General features: G+C 43.1%; 1 protein-coding gene across 5 annotated transcripts in view; it reads right to left on the bottom strand.

Moving 5' to 3' along the window:
* Positions 1 to 7,165: 7,165 nt before the first annotated feature.
* Positions 7,166 to 25,512, bottom strand: part of LOC147020545 (leucine-rich repeat and fibronectin type-III domain-containing protein 4-like) — a 365,929-nt gene continuing 347,582 nt past the window's right edge. For 4 of the 5 annotated variants that reach the window (XM_085895970.1, XM_085895972.1, XM_085895971.1 and 1 more), the window contains one exon: positions 12,068 to 13,544. In XM_085895970.1, the coding sequence (XP_085752096.1) occupies positions 12,632 to 13,544 (913 nt within the window). In that variant the 3' untranslated portion in view covers positions 12,068 to 12,631. Of the gene's footprint in view, positions 7,470 to 12,046; positions 13,545 to 25,512 lie in introns of those variants that run through there. The other variant, XR_015061869.1, reaches the window with a different exon arrangement.

The raw sequence follows: 25,512 nt of genomic DNA, 5'->3' as shown, positions 1-25,512 counted from the left end.
ATCATTCTTAACCAGTCAGGTTTGTATGTTAAGAATGAGGCTATATTTCACCTCCTTGATTGCTTAAGAATGAGGATGTATTACACCTCCATTGAAAAACATTAAGTATTTGAATAGAGATGTATTCTGCATCTTCCTCATAGTTTGTTTAATTTAGCCCACACTTACAAAAAGTTAAAATATTTCATATTTGGCCAATTATCGGCTATCCTACCCTCCAAGTATTTAAGTGAAGCCACCATCCCAGACTGAAATGCACACTTAGTGTTTAGGCTGGTGCTGTGGCCATCTCAACTCCGTGGCTACATATTTTCAGCTGATGTATCTTGGCTGCAACGGCCATTGCTACAACGGCGTGGATTTCCAATTTAAACTGGTCATCATGCTTCTTCATCATCTCGGGGATGGTGCAAAGGCTCGTTTTGGAGTCACGCTGTCATTGCTGCTCCTCTTCTCATGATGATTCATAGACATATCTACTTGGTAAGTACTGCCATGACGGTGTGCTTCCCACGACATAAGAGCACATAATATGAACGATGTCTCTGCATATCTATAAGCTTATTATAATGACAGTGTGACAAATGTGGGGACATTATTCGAAAGAAATGCTCATCTTGGAATCATGAGAACTAACCAAGGCCTTCAACATCTTGGTTTCGCTGTTTGGGCACGGTCCAGTACTGCACGAGGCACAAGTTGGAAACCCTGAAAACACTCCAGCAACCTCGAGCTTTTTGGTAACACAAGTACAAAAGCCCATCAAAAATGATGAGTTGGAGTTATTTTATTCAAAATATTTAAGTTGACTGGAAGATATGATTGTGGGGTGGCAGAGCTGAAAAATATAAAACAATCGTGCATTTAGTGATACAAGCATCAAATTAGTCACAGAGATAGACCAATATATTGTGAACAGATGTGGACATTGAGGCAACATGACGGCCGTGGCAGCCATTTTACAAAATGGCCACAGGATGAAAGAGTTACTTTGTGGAATTGATCAAGTAAGAGGAAGTAGGTGGTCTAAGTGGAGGTAATTGAACAATGCAAGGTTAAAGAAGACGATTTTAGTGATGGATATTTAGAAACCACACATTAACATAGTCTTATTGACCTCTATATGAAACTGTTTTGTTCTGAAATGTCTATGGCATATACAGGCTACAACAAAATCATCTATCTATAATTCCAGCAGTGTGTGTGTGTGTGTGTGTGTGTGTGTGTGTGTGTGTGTGTGTGTGTGTGTGTGTGTGTGTGTCTGCGACTGCCGTTTCTCGACAACCGCCTGTCCGATCTGATTGAAACTTGCCAGGAATATTGCCGGGGACCTGCGGACATGCCTTTTCAAGGTTTGATATTAATCGGACGAGCGGTTCCCAAGTTACGGCCATTTTATTGCTTTTTTCAGTGTTGGAAAGGTGTATATATATCGCAGCTGAAGTGTCGTTCCACCTTATCATGCCATTTTTTCCCAAAGATATCTCAGAATAATGATAACAGCATATTAATAATAGCACAATAATTGGCAGTAATAAAAAGAATAACGTGATACAATGACCAATGTCTGTCAACCAATAACGACCTATATATTGTCTGTCAACCAATAATGACCAATAACGTCTGTCAACCAATGACAGGACACGGTGCTATGACATCACGAATTATGTCACAATTAATGTTTATTTACTTTTGTTTTTGTTTTTTTGCACGATTGACGTCACAATTCTTCTTCTTCTTCGTTTGCTATGACATCACAATTGACGATGGGACCTGAGTATGTGCCTTTTCAAGGTTTGATATCGTTCTTCATCCGTTTCAGCTGTTTGTCAAGTGTTTCCCAAGGTTTGAAAGCTGTTTTTTCCCAAGGTTTGAATTAATTGTTCAAATTATTAATTAATCCCAAAGTTTGAATTTTCCCAAGGGAAACAGCTGTTTCCCAAGGGTTTGAAAGCTGTTTTTTTCCCCAAGGTTTGAATTAATTGTTGTGCTTGGTAGACATTTGTGAATACATTTATAGAGGAGCGAGAGGAGGGGGGAGAGAGGGGGGAGAGAGGGCGAGGGAGGCAAGAGAGGAGGGTGAGGGAGGGGGGAGAGAGGGGGCAAGAGAGGGGTGAGAGAGAGGGGGTGAGAGAGGGGGCGTCACAATTCAAGAGAGGAGGTGAGAGAGGGGGATGGGAGAGGGGGGCGAGAGAGGGGCCAGAGAGGAGGGGTGAGACTAGGGGGGAGAGAGGGGGGGCAAGAGAGAGGGGGCATCACAATTCATCTTCTTCTTCGTTTGATATGACGTCACAATTGATGCTGGGGACCTGAGTATGTTTCCCAGGTGTTTCCCAAGTTATGGCCATTTATGATACGGTTCGTCCGATCTAATTGAAACAATGCCCCAATTCAGTCGTCGTTTATGAGAGCGAAGGAACGAAGCTGCACATACTGGAACGCACCTACGGGCACGCACTTATGGGCCTGCACTAGTTAACTTTAACTTTGAATCAAACTGTCAATACCCCAACATTGTCACAGTCGATGTTTCAACCATGTCTCATGGGATACCAGAATGTCAGTGCTGAGAATACCCCCACCCCGACACACACACACACACACACATACACAAGGCCATGCTTGGAAGTGCAGCCTTTTTGCAACTGCATTGCTTCACAAATTCTGTTTTGAATTTGCAAGACACCAGCTCTTGGCAGGTCTTTGCTGCCTCGAGTAGAGTCGTCCAGTGTGGCTCATCATCAGTCTTGGTTCAGCTCTAGATGGTTGGTGAAGGAAGCTCTGGCCTTGATAGCAGTGCCTGTACCCACACATGATATCCATGGTAGGTCGGCCTCTTCACATGCTGCTCTTGAGCTGTCGTTGGGGGAATCAACTGCACGTGGTTCTTTGCAAACAGCTTCTTCCTAGCTTTACCTAAGTCAGTGCTGGTGCTTTTTCGGTCATACAATAGGATGCCAAACCATTTGATGTAGTGCAGGACGTATTCTGGTATGGTGCTTAGTGCCGATGACACCTTCAGTAGTGTATCTGTTAACTCTTGGAGCACAGTCCAGATGCCCCAGGCTTCTTACCATGCCGAGCAAAGCTGGACACGGTGTCACACTCTGTCAGGGTATGAAATGTCAGCAATGCCTGGGCCTTCTCTGTTGTGCCATTTTGTGGGATGCCAAGTACCAGAAGCTCTTTCCAGTTCTGTATGCCAGCCACAGCTAATCTCAATTGGGAGCCAGTTGCAGCTCCTGTGCTACAGACACGGCCAACACCATGACATCTGTGTCAACCATCCGAATCAGGTTCTTGCGGTGGCCATGCTGTGCAGAATGTGATGCATGTCGCAACATGCAATTGTTGGCTTCCTCATGGTTGCATGGAGCGAATGATGCCAGATCCTCCAGTGGTGGCTTGTTGAGAACTCTCTCTTCATCAGTGATAACAAGCTGTTTGTCCTATTTGTCAAACCACTTGAGGGCAGCTTCTGACAGGAACTTAAACAGCTCTGTCTTGTTGCAGTCCACATGGAGGAAGCTCTGTCAATTTCCCACATTTTGTTATTTCCATGCCTTTCAGCCAATCCTCAGTGCAGGTGTCCCACACGAGATCCACACATGACAAATCCTGCAGGTTTGTAGACAGGTAGGGGAAGCAGGACAGGTCGGGGATCCAGGCGTGATGCATCCAGCAGCTGTAGCTTTGTGGACAGGTTGCTTCACTTTTTTTGGCATACTTAGCCTACTTAGATTAATTTGACAAATTATTCTGCCCAAATAATTTCGGTTCTGTTTTCCGACATGTCTACATGTGTCTGTGTGGTCATTAGCCTTCACTTCCAACTTCTGGACACAAAGTTCAGCCAGTCCATACACTAACTGAAACCACTAGTGGCCTTTTTGTAAAATGGCTGCCACGACCATCAGGGGCTGAATCCATGATGCCTCAATATCCAGATCCGTTCACAATATATTAGTCTATCTCTGTGCCAAATTTGATGTTTATATCACAAAATGTGCAATAGGTTGGATATGCCACCTAACTATGATGTCTTGTAGCAAGACAAAGCGTTATTTTAAAATGCATGTACAAATGTGATCGTATTTTCTTTATGTTCTGACATATTTCATTTTGTGGGTACAGCGTCATGACTGTGCCAAAGTCTGAAGTCTCGGCCTAGCGTCAGGTGTGCGAATATCTTCTTTATTTATTAGACATCCTACTGACATAAATGAACACTCGTTTTCCTCTGAACGCGTTACACATCATGTGCAGCGAATTTCACCTCCCTACGTCTTGTATGTTTTTTTTAAATGCTTCTGTACACCGCCATTGAGGCTCGGTTTGCAAGTCACCGTTTACAATTCCAATGGAAGAGATATAATTACTCTTTTGATCTTGCCAAAACGAAGTTTTGCAGGATATGTTAGTCAGCTTGTATGTTTTTTTTTGTTTTTGTTTGTCTGTAATCACGTATAAAAAATTCTGCAGCGCACAGTTGTCATTGGAAATTTTTGTAACTTCGCATATCAGAGGCCTATAGAGGTCCCTTTCAGTGCACAAAATTTTGAAGGTCAAGGTCAAAGGTCAAGGTCACTTTGGCGCAAATCAGGGGAGTCGACGAAACCCTTATTTTTTGAGTAATTTTGATCGGATCGTCTTCAAACTTCATGGGAATATAGTTCATGGTCTGGCACACAGCTGATTAATTTTTGGTGGCGATTGGCCTTGACCTTCATATGTTTTTTTTTGGTTTTTTTTTGGTCTGTAATCACGTATAAATCACTCTGCAGAGCACAGTTGTCATTGGAAATTTTTGTAACTTCGCATATCAGAGGCCTATAGAGGTCCCTTTCAGCACATAAAATTTTGAAGGTCAAGGTCAAAGGTCAAGGTCACTTTGTTGCAAATCAGGGGAGTCGACGAAACCCTTATTTTTTGAGTAATTTTGATCGGATCGTCTTCAAACTTCATGGGAATATAGTTCATGGTCTGGCGCTCAGCTGATTAAGTTTTGGTGGCGATTGGCCTTGACCTTCATAGTTAGCGCCTCAGGTCAAACATATTTGACCCCAAGGTCAAATTTTCAAGTTTTAGGAACCATATCGTGTAGAAGCTCAAATTGAACACCTCGATGAGTGCTTTCTAGATATGTCAAGCTTGAGACATTATGATGTCATTTTGTGACGTTATGAGGCAAAAGCATATTTTTCATGGTTACTCTGTAGAACGATTCTCATCGGAATCTCTCGTAGGCAGATATTCCTCAAGGAGTCGCTCCTGGTGGATAGCAGCTCTGTTCACCTCAGTGTGACCTTTAAGAAGTCACACGTGGTCACCTTTTGGCAAGATACGGGTCACCCTGCGGGTGACATGGGTTTTTTTTTTTTTCGAGTTTTTTTTAATCCTAAAAAATAGACCGTAGTGAACACCCAGTCATGTTCAAGGATTGGGCTTTAAAACCCTTCTTAAATCGTCCTTACAAAGAGGGACAGACATACACACTGTGTTTTATATAGGTAGAAGATAGATTTGGCAGGACTTGCATCTGCTGTCATGATGGGTTTGGCAGTACTGCATTTGAATAGCGGTTCTTCTTCTTAACTCGCCTCCGAGGCTGAACTCAGATGACATTGATCCTTAGCGTCCAGTCCTCTCGATCAAGGAATGGGGGTTAAGCAACCATATCAGCTTAATCGTGGTGATGTTGAAACTCGTGATGATGTCACGTCAGCCTCCTACTTCAACTTTACAATCGTGAATTCTTATACTCATCCATTATTCTCATTTTCCTTTTTACTCTCTTTGTGTTCTGATTGTCTTGCAAATTATTGTTGTGCATTAACTGATAAATCAAAAACAGGTTATGAAGCCAATTTTGCTGTTCTTTTGGTCCCTTTTGTTCATTACTTTTTTTTAAACTTATAAATTGTTTTTAATATGTAAATATGAATCTTTAACCATTATACTGTATTATAGTTAAAATATATAAATAGGACTGATAAAGTTGTTGAGCCATCACCATCTTACATTCACAAAATTGTGGGATACCGTCCTTTCTTATATACTCTCACATTGCACTTTGGACATATGACCAAAATGAAGTCTTATCCTCGTCATTTTTCCCATTTGCCAAAAGCAAATTAATCTTTTGTGATCACAGATCAATGCCAACTGAGTTTGGCGTAAGAGCGAACTGAAGAAGAAGGAGAAGAAGAAGAAGAAGAAGAAGAAGAAGAAGAAGAAGAAGTGGTCTCAGATACCCATTCCATAAAAACATTTGTGTTTAAGTCATAACTTTTGTGTTACCCTGCCCATGTGGTTTATAAGTCTGCTTATCCTGTTCATAATAATGTGGCATAATCTGTCCAAATTGCTTCCTGTCCAAACATGGCCCCCTCTCCCTATCACATTATCCTCAACCTGCCTCAAAACTTTTTTTTTGTTGTTGCATATTCCTCTTTATTGTTATCTTCAATTTCATAAAAAATCCATCAACATAAAACTGGAGGATTCACATGATTGATGAATGGGAAATGTATTCATTTCAAATGTAGGATAGACAGGCGCTCTGGTGTTCCTTGTGTGAAAAAAAACATGGCAGTTGTAGCCTACTTGTGATTTAATTGTCAGTGCACTAACATTGCAGAGCCAAGGGATGTTTTAAACAGTTTACCTTCAGTGAATGAAAATTTGCAACTGGAAAAGGAACATTTTACACGATAGTCTATGGGCCAGGGGCTATAGATATGGGCTAATTGGTATCATGAGGATGTGGCAGACCTGATTATACATTTTCATGAGTTTCATGTCTGTAGCATTTAAAATTATATGATGGACCTTTGCGAAAAGGTTAGAATCAGATCCACAGCTAATTCCATCTGTGGCGATCCGATACATCCGTCCTCTTAACCCTGACACACTGAATACTGTAGGGGGCAGCTGGGGTCAACTCCCTGGCTTACCAAACATGAAGGCTAACCTGACTGAAGGAAATTTTAGATAATTTGGTAATATAAGGCTCGCAATAAGCGTGTCCATCTTTTGGTAATTAAAAAAACATCATCCTTGTTAATGTTAAGGCAGAACTCTCCAAATGTTCTTCTTCCTCAAAGTCCTGGTGGCACCCCCATAAGTCTATATTTGGTATCGCCCTCCCCCTCCACCCCACAACTCCCTCCACTCCCCGCCATCCATACACTTGCTCAACTCAAATGGCCCCACTTCAGACTCCTCTCCAGACAAGACGGAACGTCTTGTACAGTGTTTGCTTCCAAATCTCTTGTGTACACAGTCCATCCCAAAAGTTTGTTCAGCTTCCACTCATCATTGGTGACAGGCCCAGATGGCATCAGTGCTCATGTTCTCAAATTATGCTCTGTTGCTCTTGTTTCTCCTTTCTCTGTTCAACCTGCCCTCCTTTGGCCCTCTGTTTTTCACCTGGAAATCCATCAACATCACTCCTATTCACAAAAAGCCTGCAAAAAAAAAAAAAAACATCCTCTCAGCTCTAGGCCACTAAGCTTGCTTACAATTGCAAACAAATTCATGGAATCAATCATTTCTGCTGATCTTAAGTCCTTCTTTTCAAAGCCTGATCTCTGACCATCAGTTTGCATTCAGTGCTGGTCACTCAACGATGGACATGCTGCTACTCCTCTCAGCAAATCTCAACCAAGATGTCAGGACATATCTCAGGCATTTAACACAGTTGAATGTCAGAAAGGATGAAATTGTTTTTTTCAGGTTTGAATGTGTGGTTGCAGAAATGTTAATGAGCAGGTTTATCTCCACCACCGAAGGTGGACGGAGGTCATGTTTTTACCACTGTCTGTTTGTCTGCTGGTTTGTTTGTTTTTCTGTGAGCAAGATATCTGAAAAAGTTATGCACGTATTAAGGCGAAATTTGGTGTACAGGTTGGGTGTGTGACAAGGACGAATTGATTCGACTTTGGTGAAGATCCGAATCTGATAATTTAAGGTTTTTTTTGAATTTATTCTTCACCATTGAGAGATGGAGCCAAAAACGATATATAAGCATGATATCTGAAAAATTTAGGGACGGATTATGACAAAACTTGGTGGATGATTTGGTGAGGTGACAAGAACAAGCCGATTAGATTTTGGTTCAGGTCTGGATCCAGATCCGGCCTATCAGTGGGATACAAAACGTAAACTGTTCAGCTTGACAGAGGGATGCGCTTGAACGAGTGCCCTTCCATTTTTATAATGAGAGCACATGTGCGACCCTTGCAAGGCAGGGGGTGCATGGCGATGGTTATGTAAGTCAGCTGCAGAGTCGGTGTCGGGGAGTCAGAGGAATCAGTGCCAGAGACTCGTCAAGGGGCTAGTTTGTGCCAAATCTGTCAAAAGCGAGAGCCAATGCTGGAGACTTTGTGGAGCTAGTATGAGCACTAGGACAGGATGAGGATGAGGTTGGTGCCATGCTGAGTCCAGCAATCATCCCAGCTCATGCATGTCACGACACTAGCCATCCCATTCCCATCACGAGTGGCGATGCCACTGCTGAGAAGCTCATCGGCACCCCATGTGTACCTCACAGACACCTCAAAGAAAGCTAGCCTCAACATTCATTTCCATTTCTGTCCTAGTCTTCCATCTCTTCTGTGTCACTGAACAATGTCAAGTTATACTAAGATAGGCCCCTTAAAATTAATCCCTCATAAAACCTAAAGCATGTGCCGAAGTCACCGCACCGCCAAGTTCACCAATTGTAACTACATCACTGCACGGAGTTGCTGCGTGTGCGCAGAATGCCTCTGCTCGTCATCTTGGGAGTTAATATCCGGCAGTCTCGTACAACCTGTTAGAGAGACCGCATCTGTTGCAATATTATATTTTTATTTCGATAATACTGTATCTGTAACTTCTATTCACCTTCAAAATGCAAAAAAAAATTGAGGTAAATTGTGAGGAATGCTGAAATTAATTTCATTAATTGTTCAACGATTTAAAAAACTTAGATTTTTGGGTAAAGACGAGAAATGAGGTGTGTCATTGAAAGAGCAAATTTGTGTGCTGGGAACAGGATACCGGAGGTGTGATGGGATCGACTGATGAAGAAAGGAATGTTGAAAAAGGAGCCTCGGGTGTCGTCTTTAGTGCTCCGTCTTGTCCCTGAGATGAAGCAATAGTCGACAGGTCTGTAGATTAGATGGCAGGAGTGCAGGTCAGAACAACCTGCCCAATTAAATTATCAAGAGAGGTTGAAGCCGAAGTTAGACATGGTGTGGTTGAGCTGAGAATCTAAATGATAAGAGGGAATATGACCTGGGGAATCCAACAGATTTGGTAAGTTCTGAAGTGTTACAAAAGGCTGTAAAACCACAGGAAGTGTTCTGAGGACTGACATCAAAGCCCGTTCCAGCGGTGGATGTTTAAGTCACCATAGATTATATTAAAAGAGAGATGGTGTTGGAAGACAGCAGGGAGTTGAGGTTGACTGAGATGACAAATCAATTGAGTGATAATCTGAACACTTCCTGATTGTAATTGGTGCATTTGTACAATAACAATAATGTAACCTACTATACATAAATAAATAAAAATTCTTTTCATCTATATAAATAATATGATTGTGTCTGTCATTCTGGTTTCCTATCCCCTCGCTCAAAGATTTTGTCATCGTCAAACTTCGTAGGCATAATTAGCAATGTCTTAATTTGCTTTAACTGTTTGTTCTGTTTGACCCAGTTGAAAGTAGACTTTTTCCAAAGCATTCGCTCTGCGGAATGATGTCAAGGCATTCTGTTGGGTGACGCTTCAGGACCAATTATCATGGGATTGTTGCTGTCTCCACTTATTCCTTTCTTCACGGTATTGTTGTTTCTACTGTCTCCATTTATTCCACTTGAAACAGGATTGTTGTTGTTGTTCTGTGGCCATTTTGGGACATCCTGGGTAAGACGCTAAAACTGTATTCACCACTGCCTTGTGGGTAGGATTTTTAGCTGAAGGCTCAGGGTACCACCCTGAAAGAAGTGGTTGGCATCAGGAAGAGCATCTGGCCATGGCCAAGAAGATGGCATGCCCACAGAAACGGATGGCCAATGAGTGGAGCACTGGTGGTGCCAAAAGTTTAAGAGGGCTGTAACCATGCCTGAGCATGGCAGTTCTGTTCTTGTTTTAGTTCTGGTTTGACAGTTGTAGTTAAGTTCTGGAGTTGGATTGGTAGTTTTGTGTTGGAGTGTTACTGTTAGAGTTGGGATCAGACCTTGACAAAGGCAGCATCCCTCTCCTCATCACCATAACTCTCTTCACATCGCCATCCTCCCGCCCTGTGCAACACCAGCCTGCACGGACCCACAACCAGCTCGGGCCATACTGCACAGACCCACAACAAACTCGTGCCTTGCCCTCGCCCATTCCCTATTGTTGTGGGAGTCCCGGTATTTATTTTTTGTACAATAGTTGGGTTAGGTTTTAGTGTTTAATTTCCTTTCATTGTACATTAGTGCATGTGTCTCCCTCCTTCTTGTCCTTTGAACACCTGATCTGTTCTGATTATTTATTTATTAGCATCTCATTTCTCCCCTGCCATACTTTTATATAACCATTTTCATTGTAAGGAAAACGTTTCCCCATTTTCCTGCCTTCCTGCACGAACACCGCCCGTTTTGGCTACATTGGGTGAACCTTGGGGAATCATAGTAACTTTGAACGCAGCAACTATAAATACCATTTCCGGATCCACAGAAGTATTTATAAGGCCTCCGGCTCAGAGCGACCGTGTGAATGGATGCCTCAGATGTGACAGTATATTTGGCCTGTATTACACCAGTTTTGATGTACGGTCATGTGACATGGGGAATGAGGTTAAAAGATGAGAGAAGAATAGAGGACAGAGCTAAGGATGATGAGACGGATGTGTGGTGTAACACTGAAGGTTAAGCATAGTAGTGTGGAGTTAAGAAAGAGGATCGAAGCTAATGGTACTGAGGAAGAGGATGAGAAAGAGAAGACTAAGCAGGTTTGGGCATGTGGAAAGAGAGAAGATGAGCCTGTCAAGAAAGTCACTAGTTTAGTAGTTGAGGTGAATATACCAAGAGGTAGATGGAAAAAGATCTGGAAGGATGTGATGAGTGGAGACTTGCAGTTGTCAGGGTTAATTGAGGGACAGGATGAGGTAGAGAGGGGCCATCTACCAACCATCTCCCTAATACGGGAAAATGGTTGTTAAACTAGTAGTAGTAGTATGGTCATCAGGTCTTATCAAATGGCATTCCATCCTATAACTCGTACTTGACAGGTATATCTGCAAGTATCCACATGTTCCTTTTACATGATTGGTGAATCCACTGTGATGTATCGATTATGTAAAATGGCTGGTTTACTTGCTGACGCTGGGAAATATTTACTTGTATTCTTTCCTACATATTAAATGTTTCAATTTTTGTTCCTGTTCTCTTTTCCCATTTATATTGCTTTCTAAGACTGAGTGATTTAAGGTTTTGCTGTATCACAGCAATAATAACTAGAACGACACACAGTAGAGCGCATACCTCCACCAGCCTGAACAATTCACGTTTCGTATCCCACTGATCGGCCGGATCTGCTTCCGGATCTTCACCAAAATCAAATCAGGTCGTCAATGTCACACACCCAACCTGTCCACCAAATTTTGGTTGAATCCTTCCATAACTTTTTGAGATATCCTGTCACAGAGAGACAGACAAACAGACAGGGGTGAAAATGTAACCTCCATCCACCTGAGTTGGGAAAGTTAACGAACACTCGGATGGTGGTTCTGTAAAGATTACTTCTTCACCCCTTTTGTGATATCCCCGCTTCATCTGTATTTATCTCTCCTTCTCTGAATCAGAACATTTTAAAAAAGCATCTTCAAATGAGACACAATTGTTTTGTAATGCAAAATGTGTATTATTTCCACAGGAATGCTGAAAAGTTAAGACATTTCGACAGAAAGAATGCAAACAGCATGCAAAATCAGGGAACAAAAATGGAGGCCACAGTCAAATCGGCCACCAAGTTACGGAACAACTCACGACCGACGGTGAACTTCACCACACTTCACCTGTCTTGTGAACACAGCAGGAACATGCACATCAGGTTTGTGTGTGGGGCATGTGCTTTCATAATCCTCGTGAGCATGTTTCTCCTTTCCTGGAGGTCACATTGAAAATGCATTCGATGTACCTGTGTCACAAGAACCTTTAACGTACAAGCCACTCCATCCAGAATCCAGCCAAGTGTAAAAAATTTTCATTTTTGATATTCTTTGACCCCTCCTTCTCCCATCTCTGCTGGAATAGAAAACACGTTTACATAAAACAAGGTTATGTTAAAGCAGTGAAAGGAAAATAATACACTTAAATTTATGGAAAAGGAAACAAAACTTCAACGGATGGTCATATATGATAAAAACAGAAAGCACGATAAATTTTTGAACATAATTTTGTGGATTGTCCATCATTTGACGTTGCCAAATTGCGCTCTTGCTTTTGCTCGGATGTAGGCCCAAGAGACGGGCAGCCATTTTGTCCATTTGTCAAGTCAAGAGGCTTCCGCCGTTTATAGTCTCTGCCACCATCTCAATCTAAAATATCGCTTCATTGGTCACTGGTGTCCTGAACCTGCTGCACTTCTGCACCCCGTTTGTTCACACAGTACTTTCCATGACCCATTCGGAACTCAGGCAAACTGAGTGGCGGGTAGCCATTTTGGATTGGCCTTTCCCTAGCCTGTTTTCCTCGGACATTCCCCAGTCTTGCCTTCCCGCACATGGTTCAAATGAGCGACTGCGCCTCGTTCGATTGCCTGGTGCTGGGAGTGTGAGAAACCACGGAAGTCGTTGAGGATGATGTGATGGAGCAGTTGTAGCCAAAGCAACACCTAGTAAAGGGGCCCGATCTGAAGGAGCTGGGCTAGCTGAGTTATGAGAATCTTTTGCCATTTCCTGAGATGCAAAATCAATGGCTGTGAAGGCTTTCAGTAGATGGTTAACAGGGGGTGAAACTGGCCATGCCATTTCAGGGGTTGAGCTGCTACCTAAAGGTGACACAGAAGATGAGCAGTCCTCACTACAGGCCCAGGCTGAGGTATCTCTTATATGATCACCACAGCTGCTTGAATTTGAGATTGAGCTACCTTTTTGGGGATTTGAACAATGCTTCGATCTAAAACCAGGGTGTGATGGGAAGGACAAAGCGACACTAGTGGTACCATTGACCTTCAAATCCTCAGACCGATGTTGTCGACAAACCCTTGGGCATCCGAGTGCTGCTCGGTTCCGCACAATATATGCAACGATGAAGGTGAGAAGTGAGAATACAATGATGGCAGCGATTCCTAAAACGACCGTTGCTCCCGTATTAGTGTCACCAAATCCATCAGCCCCTTGGGACTGGCAACTTGTGGTGGCAGTTCGTGTAGTAAATCGTGTACAGCCAAGGGACCAGGAGGTTGCACTTTTGGTCTGAGAATCCAAGCCAAGGGCAATCACACAGAGGTCATAGAAACTGCCAGGTGCAAGCTGCTTCACAACAAGCTCGTTCTCTGAAGAATCGACCATCCTGCGAGAAAATGCAGATGAATGAACACAGCATACCATGCTCAATGTTCATTATAATAATAAACTATGACATATGACAGAAGTATCTAGACCTCTTAAAATTGTTGTTGCAGGTAACATTTGTTAGTTCTCGTACAACGGTTAAGGGTTCTTGAGGTATTTTGACGTACATCGTCACATCCACAAACAATCACATCTCAATGGCAGTTGATATGGACAGGAAGGGAATTCGTGAGGGCAATTACGACAAGTAATAAAAACATTTTAAAAAATGCAAAAAGATGGAGGGATCCATCCAACCCATCCATTGGGACCATACTCTGTGCATAGCATTGGTGCTGCTTCAGCAGTCTCCTGGGCTATTGGACACAATCCTGGATGGGTCACTACACCAACACAGGATACCAGCAAGCTGGTACTCATTTTTCCGACCTCAGAAGGATGACAGGCAGAGTCAACCCCTAACACCCTCTTGATCAGTAAGACCTTCATGTCCTTCTAAAAGGACCCTTTAGAATACTAAGACCCTTTAAGATCCTGAAGACACTTTCGAACCCTAAGACCCTTAAGACCATTGGGACCCCTAAGAGCCCATAGACCCTGTTGGATCATAAGGAACCCTTAGACCTCTAAGACCTTTTCTCACCTGTTCGACCCTTTATCACCCCTTGGTACTCTTTTGGACCTTTCAATACATTGAAGACATATATATATATATATATATATATATATATATATATATATATATATATATATATATTTTGTATACCTTGTCGAGGCTCGTATGAGAGCAAACACACAACGCACAGCACGGGGGCATGAGACAAGAGGGGCGGGAGTGGGAGGGACAAAACAGTGGGGAACAGAGACATTAGGAGATCTGTGGAAGGGAGAGGGATGGGACGGGGAACATGGGGAAGAGAAGATGGACATTGCAGGGACTTTCAGGAAGGAAAGCAGGGGAATTGAAGGAAGTGGGCTTGGGTGGATTATCGGGGGTAGAAAAGATCGAGGATTTGGATGGGGGATGATAAGAGGTGGTGGTGAACAGCTGTTTTGAAAGCCTGGAGGGAAGAATGGGAAAGAATAGAGTGAGGGAGTTTATTCCCAAGGTGGGAAAAAAGAGGAATGAAAGAGTGAAGGTGAGCAGAGATTCGTGATTTTGGTAGTTTTACCAGAAGGGAGTTGTTGGCGGACCTTGAGCGCCCTGTGGAAATGTGGTGGGGACAAATCGCAGAGAGAGAGAGCAGGGGGGGGGCAAGGCTGGAGAGGAGACTGTGGAAGACAGAAAGACCACCGACGAACCTGCGGTGATTGAGTGAGAGGCCCAAAGACAGCTTCATTGCGGAGATGCCGATGATCCTAAATGCCCTGGTTTCGACAGCGTGAAGCCGAGAAAGGTGGGAGGCAGGAGCACGAGCCCAGAGGGGAGAGTGGTACTCCATCAGGCTACGGACAAAAGCTTTGTAAGTGGTCAGGAGCTCAAGAGGGCCGAGGAAGGACTTTGCGCGACGGAGGATTTCCAGTCGGCGACTGGCTTTGAAGGCGAGGTTGGAAATGTGCCTTTCCCAGGAAAGGTCATGGCAGATAGTGAGACCCAGAAGCTTGAAAGAAAGGACTTCTTCCACAGGATTGTTGAAAAAGTGGATGGGGGGGTTTTGTAAACGGTCCTTTTGAAGAGACATAGTGAGAGTGTGAGATTTGTCTGGATTGAAAGACATGTTCCACGTGTTGGACCAGTTTGTGATTTTATCCAGATCTGCAGTGAGCAAATAAGCTGCTGCTTGCTGGTCTGAGGGATGACCGATGGTACGGCAGAGGGTGGAGTCGTCGGCAAAGAGAAATAGAGGATTTTCCATTCTATTTGACCTTTCGACGCTTTTTAGATGTGTTAAGACCCTTGAAACCCTTTCAGATAATACTGACCTTAAATTACACTCTGGGACACTCACTGCCAACCAGAGGAGCAGCAAAGGCCTGTCCACAAGAGGGTCTTCCCCCTGTGGGGGCCCAATTCTATGACTGCTATTATTAACTACAGGGAGCATAGTAATACAATTGTAATTGAACAGGAAAACAAACATTATCTGTATATGTGGGAAAAATTCGAACCAGAGGACCTGGATTCAATTCACGCCTGGGTGCGTAATTTTTCCTACATACACATACAATGTTTGTTTTTCTGTTCAATTATAATTGAATTTTCCTGAGTAATATCTTGCTAGCATGTGAAATTGAGGCAATGGTTTGGTTATTTGAACATTCCATTTGAGATCATTGCCATCTCCCTGGACATATTGTGAGCTTTTGATACGGTCTGGCATCCCACACTGCTCACCAAAGTCTCCTCTTATGGTATCCAAGGCAATCTCCAATCATGGCTCACGGATTTCCTCTCCTATCACAGTCAAGGCATGGCTCGAAATGGAATTCTCTCATCTCCTTTTCCCATCCAGGCTGAAGTTCCTCAAGGCAGTGTTCTTGGCCCTGTGCTTTTTCTAGTTTTCATCAATGATCTCTCATCCATCCATCCATTGGGACCTTACTCTGTACAGAGCGTTGGTGCTGCCTAAGCAGTCTCCTTGGCCATTGGACACAATCCTGGACAGGTCACCACTCCAACACATGATACCAGCAAGCTGGCACTCATTTTGCCGACCTCAGAAGGATGATAGGCTGAGTCAACCCCACCTGGTATTAATTCAACAGCCAAGCAGGATTTTAACTCAGGACACAAGGAATCCCAAGCCCATCACTCCAGCCATTAAGCCAACACCAGGCATATGAAGGGATGTTACTCCAAAAGGTATGTAAACAAGGTAGGGATGGTCACAATAAATGATCATGATCTTTTTTAGAAATATATAAATATAAATATATATATAAATATATATATATATATATATATATATATATATATATATATATATATATATATATATTTGGCATTTGATGCCCCACTGACTTTGACTGGTGAGGCCAAATTGTATTTTGATCCAAGTGCCATCTGCCACATGGACACATTGTGTAACATTGACCAATCACAACTAGGAAGTACCATTGATCATCATCACCACGTTGGTCCAAGTCAGGAGAATTTCATTATGTATGTATATATGTTCGACTATTGATTTACAAATGCTGTAGCACAAACTTTATCGATGTGCTCACATTGTAATGTTACTGTGCATACTTTATGGACGATCTAACATTCCAAATTGAATGTACTTTCTGTTCCCAACTTCCTGATAAGTTTCCACCATTATAACCACACCCATGTAATGTGTATGTCGACCCCGCCCCCGTCAGGCTGATTGACAGTCAAAGTCCTCTGATCCTCTGATCCCTTCCTATTCCTTCACAAAGGAATGCAGTTTGTGTACTTTTCATAGAATCATACAAAGCTATTAAAATTACGACAGCAAAGGATGCTGCACAAAGTAAAACTCTGTCAGGTGGTAGCTCAGAAATATGCCGTCTGAAGATGATGATTATTATTAGCTCACCTGGAACTCCATTCCAGGTGAGCTAATGGGATGGTGTGTCTGTCCGTCCGTCTACAAATGCTTGCAACTTCTTCTCTGAAACTACACATAGGATTTCGATGAAATTTTACCACTACCTTCATCACCGTGTATGTATTAAAGTTTGCTCATTACTTTGAGAATGTCGGGGTCTGAGACGGTCTACGGAGGGAGTTTACGAAGGGTTGTCCCCCAAAATATGTATTTGCTTTCTTCTCTGAAACTACACACACAATTCCAATGAAACTTGACCACAACCTTCATCACCCATGATGTACCAAAGATTGTTCATGCTATTTAAAAAAACTTGGGGTCTAATTGGGTCAATGGGGGGGGGGGGGTGGTTGCCCCCCAAAATATGTATTTGCTTTCTCCTCTGAAACCACACACACAACTCTAATGAAACATGACCACAACCTTTATCACCCGTGATGTACCACGGTTTGTTCATGGCATAAAAAATCCATAGGTATTTACTTTCTTCTTCATTATATATTTTGTGGGTCATCCATGCCGACCAGTGGTTACCTGGTTATCTTATCCAGCTGCTACCAGGGGTACTGCCCCGATGTTTATTGTTATTATGATGAATGAGAAGATTTGCCGGTTTTGACCAATCCCAGGGTTTAAAAAATGTTTTGGTTTTGTCATGGTCTGCAGTACTAAAAAGTGATCCCTGCATGGGCAATCAGCTGAACAGACCAGCTAGGCTCTCAAATGTATCCGAGGTGACCTTTTATCGAAGATACTCCAACATTAGTTACCTTCGCATTCTGCGAAAGGTTATGTTTTGGTCGCTGTGTATTTATTTATTTGTGAATATGTGTGTTTGTTTGTTATTCGCATAACTCAGAAGGTATTAAACCGAATTGCATGAAAATTGGTGGGATGATTCGTGATTATCCAAGGACGATTTGATTAGATTTTGGGAGCGATCGGGTCAAAGGTCAAGGTCATGAAAAGGTCAAAAAAAAACTTTTGAGCATAACTTCTTTCATAAGACAGCTATCGACATGCAACCAATGCCATATTGTTCCATGACGAAATACCTTTCGGGTACGTGGTGTCAGATTTGACGTGACGTCATCAGAAGTGTGTCAAAATGACATCACAAGATGACGTAAATTTTCAATTTTCGACCTCATCAGTTTTGATCATACCGTTTTGTAGGACTTACCTTAAGGACGTCACACACCAAATTTGACGTCGTTCGGACTGACCGTTATGACGTCATTGACGTTTGAACATAACGTTTTTCAATTGTGGCTAAAATGTCCTGATATTTTAAATTCAAATATCTATGTAATTTGTAAAGGAAATTGTCCCAAATCCAGGCATTATGATCAGTACCAAAATATCTGCTGATTAATGAACAGGTTTTGCAAATTAACTTTATGGTCAAGGTCAAGGTCACACTCAAGGTCAAAATATACTTGTAGGCATAACTTCAGATCTAATAGAGCTATTGACATGAAACCAATGTTAAAATGTTCCGTGAAATAAGAGCTTTCAGGATGGTAGTCCGCGATTAGTAGTGACGGCATTGGAAGTGCGTCAAAATGACGTCACAAGATTATGTCATTTTTAAACTTTCGATTTTTTTCAGTGTTTATCATTCCATTTTGTTGGACTGCCCTCAATGACATCTAACACCAAATTTGACGTCCATCGGACTGATGGTTGTGACGTCATGGACGTTTTTAAATGACGTTTTTCAAATGTGCCCGGAAAAAAAGTAGCGGCGGTGAAGGTATGCGCTCTACCGAGTGCCCGTTCTAGTTTTCTATGTCGCGGGTGGGACCAACATTTTTTTCACGCACCATCCCAACAGAAAGAGTCCGAGCGCACTCTCTGATGTACTCGTGCACTCTCTAATTACACTCTGGAAATTGGTCCAAGTTCTCCACGACTCCAAGTTTTTTGGATCAAATTGATTAATGGACTGGCAGTGCGAGGTATCACTAGTTGTTGAAGACAGAGAGAGGTGCCTTCTGGTCTTTAACAAGAGGTAGATGTAGAAATGTGTTAAACAAATAATTATTCTCTTTTGAATGTATTATAGAACAAAAAAGCTCAAATGAGCTAAGACCCTCATCCTCTTAATGATGACGTCATAAAAACGAATATGATGTCATTGTGATGTATGAGGTGTGCGATAAATTAATTATCTGTGCTAATGCACGGCTTGATTCCCGCAAACAAAATTCAAACAGCTTGCCGAAATTTCGGAGATAATGGTATAGGCGATTTCCATTAGCAGCGATATTATGACATCAACTTTTTTTCTAGGAAGAATTTCCAAAATCGGAAATGATCGCTGCCTGCGCGTGGGCTTTCTTCATATACATGGCAAGTTTCATGAAGATCCGATGAAAACTTTGGGTTGTGAAACAAAAAATGTCAAAAAATAGGAATGACGTCATAAAAATTGATACGACGTCACAGTGATGTAGCATATGTGCGGTAATTCATCTCTGCTAATGCCCTGTTCGATTCCTGCAAACAGAATTCAAAAAGCTTGCCTAGTTTGAGATAATTTTTTCGGCGATTTCCATTAGCGGAGATATTTTGACGTCATAACTTTTTTTTCTAGGAGGAATTTTCAAAATCGGAGATGGTTACTGTCTGCTCAGAGTATTTTTACATATATATGCCAAGTTTCAGGAAGTTTCGATGAAAACTGGAGGCTGTGAAACAAAAAAGTCCACAAGAAGGAGATGAACAACAACATGAGTAAGACTTAGAGATCCTCCACGAGGATCTAAAAATATTGGATACGAAGCGCACTGTAACTCCTCTAGTGACTGAGCGAACATGTCATGGGACAGTTACCTGGTTGAAGGTTCACATCATCCCTGAATTTTAAAGCACCGCGAAGCCTGGTATTGGCTTAACGGTTAAGGTAGCTGCCTTAAGATCCCTCATATCTTGAATTTGAACCCCTGTCGTGTTATTGAATTAACACCAGGTGGGTTGACAGCCTGTCATCCTTCTGAGGTAGGCAAGTTTTTTTTAGGGAAGTAGGCAAAATTAGACAGCCTCATCTTTCTGAGGTTGGTGAAATGAGTAACAGTGTACTGGTAATAGGAGCACTGCATCAGCAGCACAGCTCCACCCTCAGGCAATGATGCTGCCTGCAGCCTTGTGCTGCATTTGAAGGATGAGGGTCAGGTACGATGATTCATCAACCTGTGTGCCCTTCCTCGGACAGACGTTAAACTGGGCATCCTATCTGCCAGCATTAGTTGGTGGGCATTAAAGATCCCCTGCTGTCCTTCACGAAGAGTAGGTGAGCTACCACCGCCGCGCCACCGGGAACAAATCACAAATTCATGTCCTAACCTACGGGGACACTGCCTCGGTGGCATAGCCACACCCTCAGGAAATGCTGCTGCCCCGCAGCCTTGTGCTGCACACAAGCGAACACGGTCACCGCCGACGTTTTCGAGATGGTAAGCAGGCCGTCCAATCTGCAAGCACTGTGAACATTAAAGATTTTCCAAGAAAGGATTTCAGACTTGACATTTGACTCATTTGCTTTATCGACGTGTCAATCCAATGGCGTGATTACCGAGCTGAAAATGCAGAATCACATTTCACTGAAAAAGCTGAGCACCTCTTGCCATGAAGGAATCTCACCTGTATGTTGTTGCTGTTGTCGTCGTCCTCGTCGTCGTCGTCGTCGTTGTCGTCGTCGTCGTCGTCGTCCCCCACTTTACGTTCCACTCCATTATCAATGGATCAATCAACCAATTCATCATCAATATTCATTGTTAATGATGAAAGCTGGGACTATACACCTGCATACCTTGAGATAGATATATATATATTTTTTTTATCACTCAACGAATCACGAGATTGCGATTGATCATGAAGGAATAATTCAACACGTATCGTCGTAGCCTCTTCATTTTCACAAGTTGATGAGCGTTCGAGCCTGCAGGGGATTGGACAGAGAGCCTGGTGCTAAAACACACTCGAGTGTTTGAATCCCGACTCGTTTGTTCATCCTCTTCATTTGGGTCATTTGAGGACCGTGAAGATTGTTCGAATGGAGTGCACATGCCATCAAAACGACTCGTCTGGGTTCGATTCCGCACCCTGCTATAAACTGCCATCCTGGTGCTCCGCAAGCAGGGCGTTGCATCATTCAGTATGCTGTCCTGCGGATGGTTGTCCCATATGCTCGCATTCACACGTTAGGGGTATCTTCTTGAAAAGAGCAGGCCATTGCATGCTGGTGTTCCGGCTGAATTTCAAGCGCCCACCCCGATCCCCAGCAGAGGCATTGCATGTGCAGCAGCATACCCGTGACCCCAAAAACTATGCAAACCTGCAGCCATGTTCCGCATATATGACAGGGTTGCTCTTCCTCCAACCGATGCAATTCAAGCCTTTCCTTTCCCCTAAATCTTATTAATGTGAGACAGGAATAAATTAAATCTTTCACACTGTGTGTGTTCTTATTGTCGCAGGTGGGCAAGTGCGGTGGCGTTCAGCCACCCAGGTACATGTAATGATATAATATTGTGCACAGGCTCCACTACCGCTCGGCCTGTGAACCGATGGTAAACCATTGTGACTAATAATGCATGCGATGCTTATATCATGGGGCTTATTAATCCCTTTTAATGTCCTTGTGATTCAGATCTACCTGGCTTATAACACGTTGAACGATACCTCTGGGTACCAAAACCACAATTGCACTTCTCAGCAAAGTGACACCACCCCCTGGCTCAAGGCCATGCAGCAAGCAGCTCCGCACGGCTCATCTCGTTGCAAGTAGGCTGGAATTGCAATTTGAAGAGACCGGTACAAGACCGGACCCTGTCGTCCGTCAAGTAACCCCGAAGCCGTTCCATCGCCGCAAAAACGATTTCTCCATCTCCACCGTTAATTCGAAGCTCTCTTCATTGCGGTAACTTGTCAACAGGGGCACAGGGCGAATGGAGTCCTCTTAGCGGAACATTGTGCCAGAACTGCGAATGCAGAGCAACCTTGAAAACGAGACCCGCAGTGAAAATTGCTGCAATCATGGTCACATCCCCTACTTTATTGATGATCGCGCGAGACCTGTTTTGTTTATTTACCGACCGACGTGCGAACACATCTTGAAACATGGCAGATTACGCACTTCGGGGTGCGGCTTGGTCCGTTTCGATTTCCCAGCTCTCTTGTTCCAATTTGCTGACACCCCGAAGGTAAATTCTCTCTCTGAACTCGGACCGCATGTATCGGCGCGTGCTGGTCAGTTGCCCACACACTATGCCTGCCTTGGGGATGCCAATTTGAACGGCTGCTCTGTGCCATAACGACCAATGGATGGTTAGCTTTGAAATTTCATCGTCCACTTTGTGGCTTGTGTTCCATTTTTCAACAGAATTCCGTGAGATTGCCCATGCATTGCAGCCTATTCCATAGGGGCAGTTTTAAAAAATCTTCTGCACACCATAAAGAGCCACGCTCGCCTTTTGGCAGATTGTGTTGCTGTTGGAAAATGGTGTTGTTGCTGCTGTTTCTAAGATCACCCTAATAAACTATAATATCTGTTCTGCCAGAGTACCCAAGTACATGAAGAGCCTGCAAGAGTTTTACAGCCAATTATAAGCAACATCCGCTGAACCACTAAGTCGGCGGGGGTATTCCATAATGCTGCATCATGATACTGAAATAACAGCAACATCGACCTAACCCCTACCTCAGTGGGATACTCCATGATGCTGCACCTTGATTGCACAACACCACAATAACACTTTTGGGATTGAAACTCTCAACTGACAACAAAGCGAGCATGTTATATCGTGTACTCTCGCTGTACACGACTCCCGACCTCGGGGTGTACTCCATGATGCTTCACCATGAATGCACAACACCACGAGATCACTTTTGGGATTGAGACTCTCAACTGACAACAAAGCAAGCATGTTATATCGTACTCCTGCTGCACACTACCACATAACATATATTCGTTTTGAAAAATAAACAGGAAAGAAGAATTTTATTTGGCCAGACATCGCTAATCTTTTTGCTGCGAAGATTTTATAAAACGGAAAATGCACATCTTGCGGAGATAGTCAAGGTGGGGAACCTTTTCGCGGACCTGATCCCCATAGCCCACCCGGTGGTTCTGCCGAGCCTGTCCGCTCCCAGGGACTCTGGGAACAGTTTACGGGTCCCGGACCCAGCACACTATCAAAGGATTTTAAGCTCTCTTATCCACATTGATAATTTTTGGGTTTTCCCTTTTGGAATCGCCATATGAACCCTTAGCTCATGACGTCTATGCTCACCTACAAAGGAAGTATGCAGACTGTACCAGCAAACGAGATTGAGATTGGCAGCATCGCTCACCCGCATGTGGGTATGGAGGGCATATCGAATTGCGATGTATTATTTTTATGCCTCTGCTGACAATGTCGCCGGGGGCATGATGTTTTTGGGTTGTCCGTCCGTCCATACGTACATGTACAGATGTAATTTTTCTCTGTTGTTTTTTCTGCAACTGCTTTTCCGATTGACACAAAATTCTCACCATAGGTGCGACTGCTTATGTGGAATGTCGTGATAATTATGACGTTGTAGGTCACGTGGTGTGGCAGCCAAGTTGGAAAAAAATGAAAAAAGTTGGACCTTTGTTTCTCCGAAACCGCTCCATGGAAAAAATTTGAAACTTGGAACATGGTAAGGACTCCCCATGGGGAATAAGTGTGTTTTTTTTTTATGATGCCATAGGTGGCTTCATTATGACGTCATAATTGCATAGGTCGACCACTTTATCTGATCACTATGAAAATTTTTGATGGCAATCTTGGGATAAATGGTATGGGGGGGGGGGGGACTTGATGATGTCATTGGTCACGTGGTTCAGCAGCCATATTTTTTTGAACGTAAAAAACCATCAAAAATTTTCTCTGAAATGGCTGAACAGATCGAGGGGAAACTTTACAGGTGTGGTCGCCTATCCACGAGGAACAAAAAGTTCTCCATCTATGACATCATAGATCACATGGTTTGGCAGCCATATTGGATGTACCCTCAAACCTTTAAAAATCATCTTCTCCAGAACTGCTGGACAGATCGAGGGGAAACTTCACCTCCATGTTCCCCAATCCTTGGGGACACCAGGGTGTTCATAAATATAATGAATAAGCCACATGATCTGGTAGCTATATGGATTGAACGGAACTCTTAAAAAAATTATTTCTCTTGAACCACTTCACCAATCAACATGAAATGTCACAGTTATGATGTCATATTTATGGGCAATATGTGTTTAAATTTCAACCTGATTAGATGCATGGTTTGGCAGCCATAATTATTTAATATTTTGAATCTGGGTTCAGGGATTGAAATCAAACTTGGTACAAGTATGTATAATGATCTAATAATGTGGGCAGTCATATCTGGTGACATGACGATGTTGAAGAATGCCCTTCTCATGTTTTTTTTTTACTGTTTTTGTAACTACCTTCAGTGTGAGAACAACAGACCTTGTGATTCAGCCTTCAAAAAAGCCTTTAATTGCATTTGATGGGGAGGAAGATTTCCATAACGTTGAGAGCTTGAGATTCCACAAAATCCAGGAGAAACAGATGAGAAGCTGGGGTATCAGTCCATGGCAGAGAACAGTACTGTATTCAGCTACTGCATTGAGCTATGAACAAAGACCTTGTAGACTGTGTAAGTAGCCCTGATTTTCCAAGAACAGACTAAAACTAGTTTTTCATTGTGAAGGCTGGTGTTGTTTTGCATCAGCAGACATGTAAACAATGGATTGAATCAACAGAACGTTGATGGAAGTTTGCTAACTACCATGAGAAGCAAAGAGAAGCTGACATTTCAAGCAATAACCCGTCACTGGAGCAAAAGAGGAAGATGGAATAGGGGCGATGGTTGCTATCTCAGGTGGTAATGAGTCACAGGTGCATGCCTCAGAGCCACCTCAAGGAGCAGGCTATACGTGGGATTGAGAACAATTCATTTTTACACCTCCAAAAGGGAAGGTTGGGGTTCAGGAATTAAATGGTTCAGGCCAGTGGTGTAATGGTTGGAGCGTCTGCTCCGTGTCTGGGAAGTCGGTGGTTCAAACCCTGGCTGAGTCATACCGAAGACTTAAAATGGCACGTGTTGCTTCCTTGCTGACATTGAGCATTTTAAAAGGGAGGATGGATTATCCTCATAAGTTGGCATCCATTGAGAAGAGGAAATTCCTCCTTAGGAAATGCACAGCTGAGTGTGATGAGAAAAGTGGTGCCATTGTTGTGATGTAAGTACCCAGAGAGCCCCAGGGAGTGATGGCACTTCCCACTTCCCCCAAGCTCAGTGGCTGTGTTTGTCTCATCTAACAGTCCTATGTTGTGTCACGTATGTTTGTCTGTATGTCCATATATGTGTGTGACCTGTGAGGCATCTCTACTATGAGCCTCAGATCCTGTAAAAAATAGA

The sequence above is a fragment of the Eptatretus burgeri genome, chromosome 9 (genome assembly GCF_056783735.1).
Source record: "Eptatretus burgeri isolate ZD-2024b chromosome 9, Ebu_testis_v1, whole genome shotgun sequence".
NCBI lineage: Eukaryota > Metazoa > Chordata > Myxini > Myxiniformes > Myxinidae > Eptatretus > Eptatretus burgeri.
This window is presented reverse-complemented; position numbering and strand designations above follow the sequence as displayed.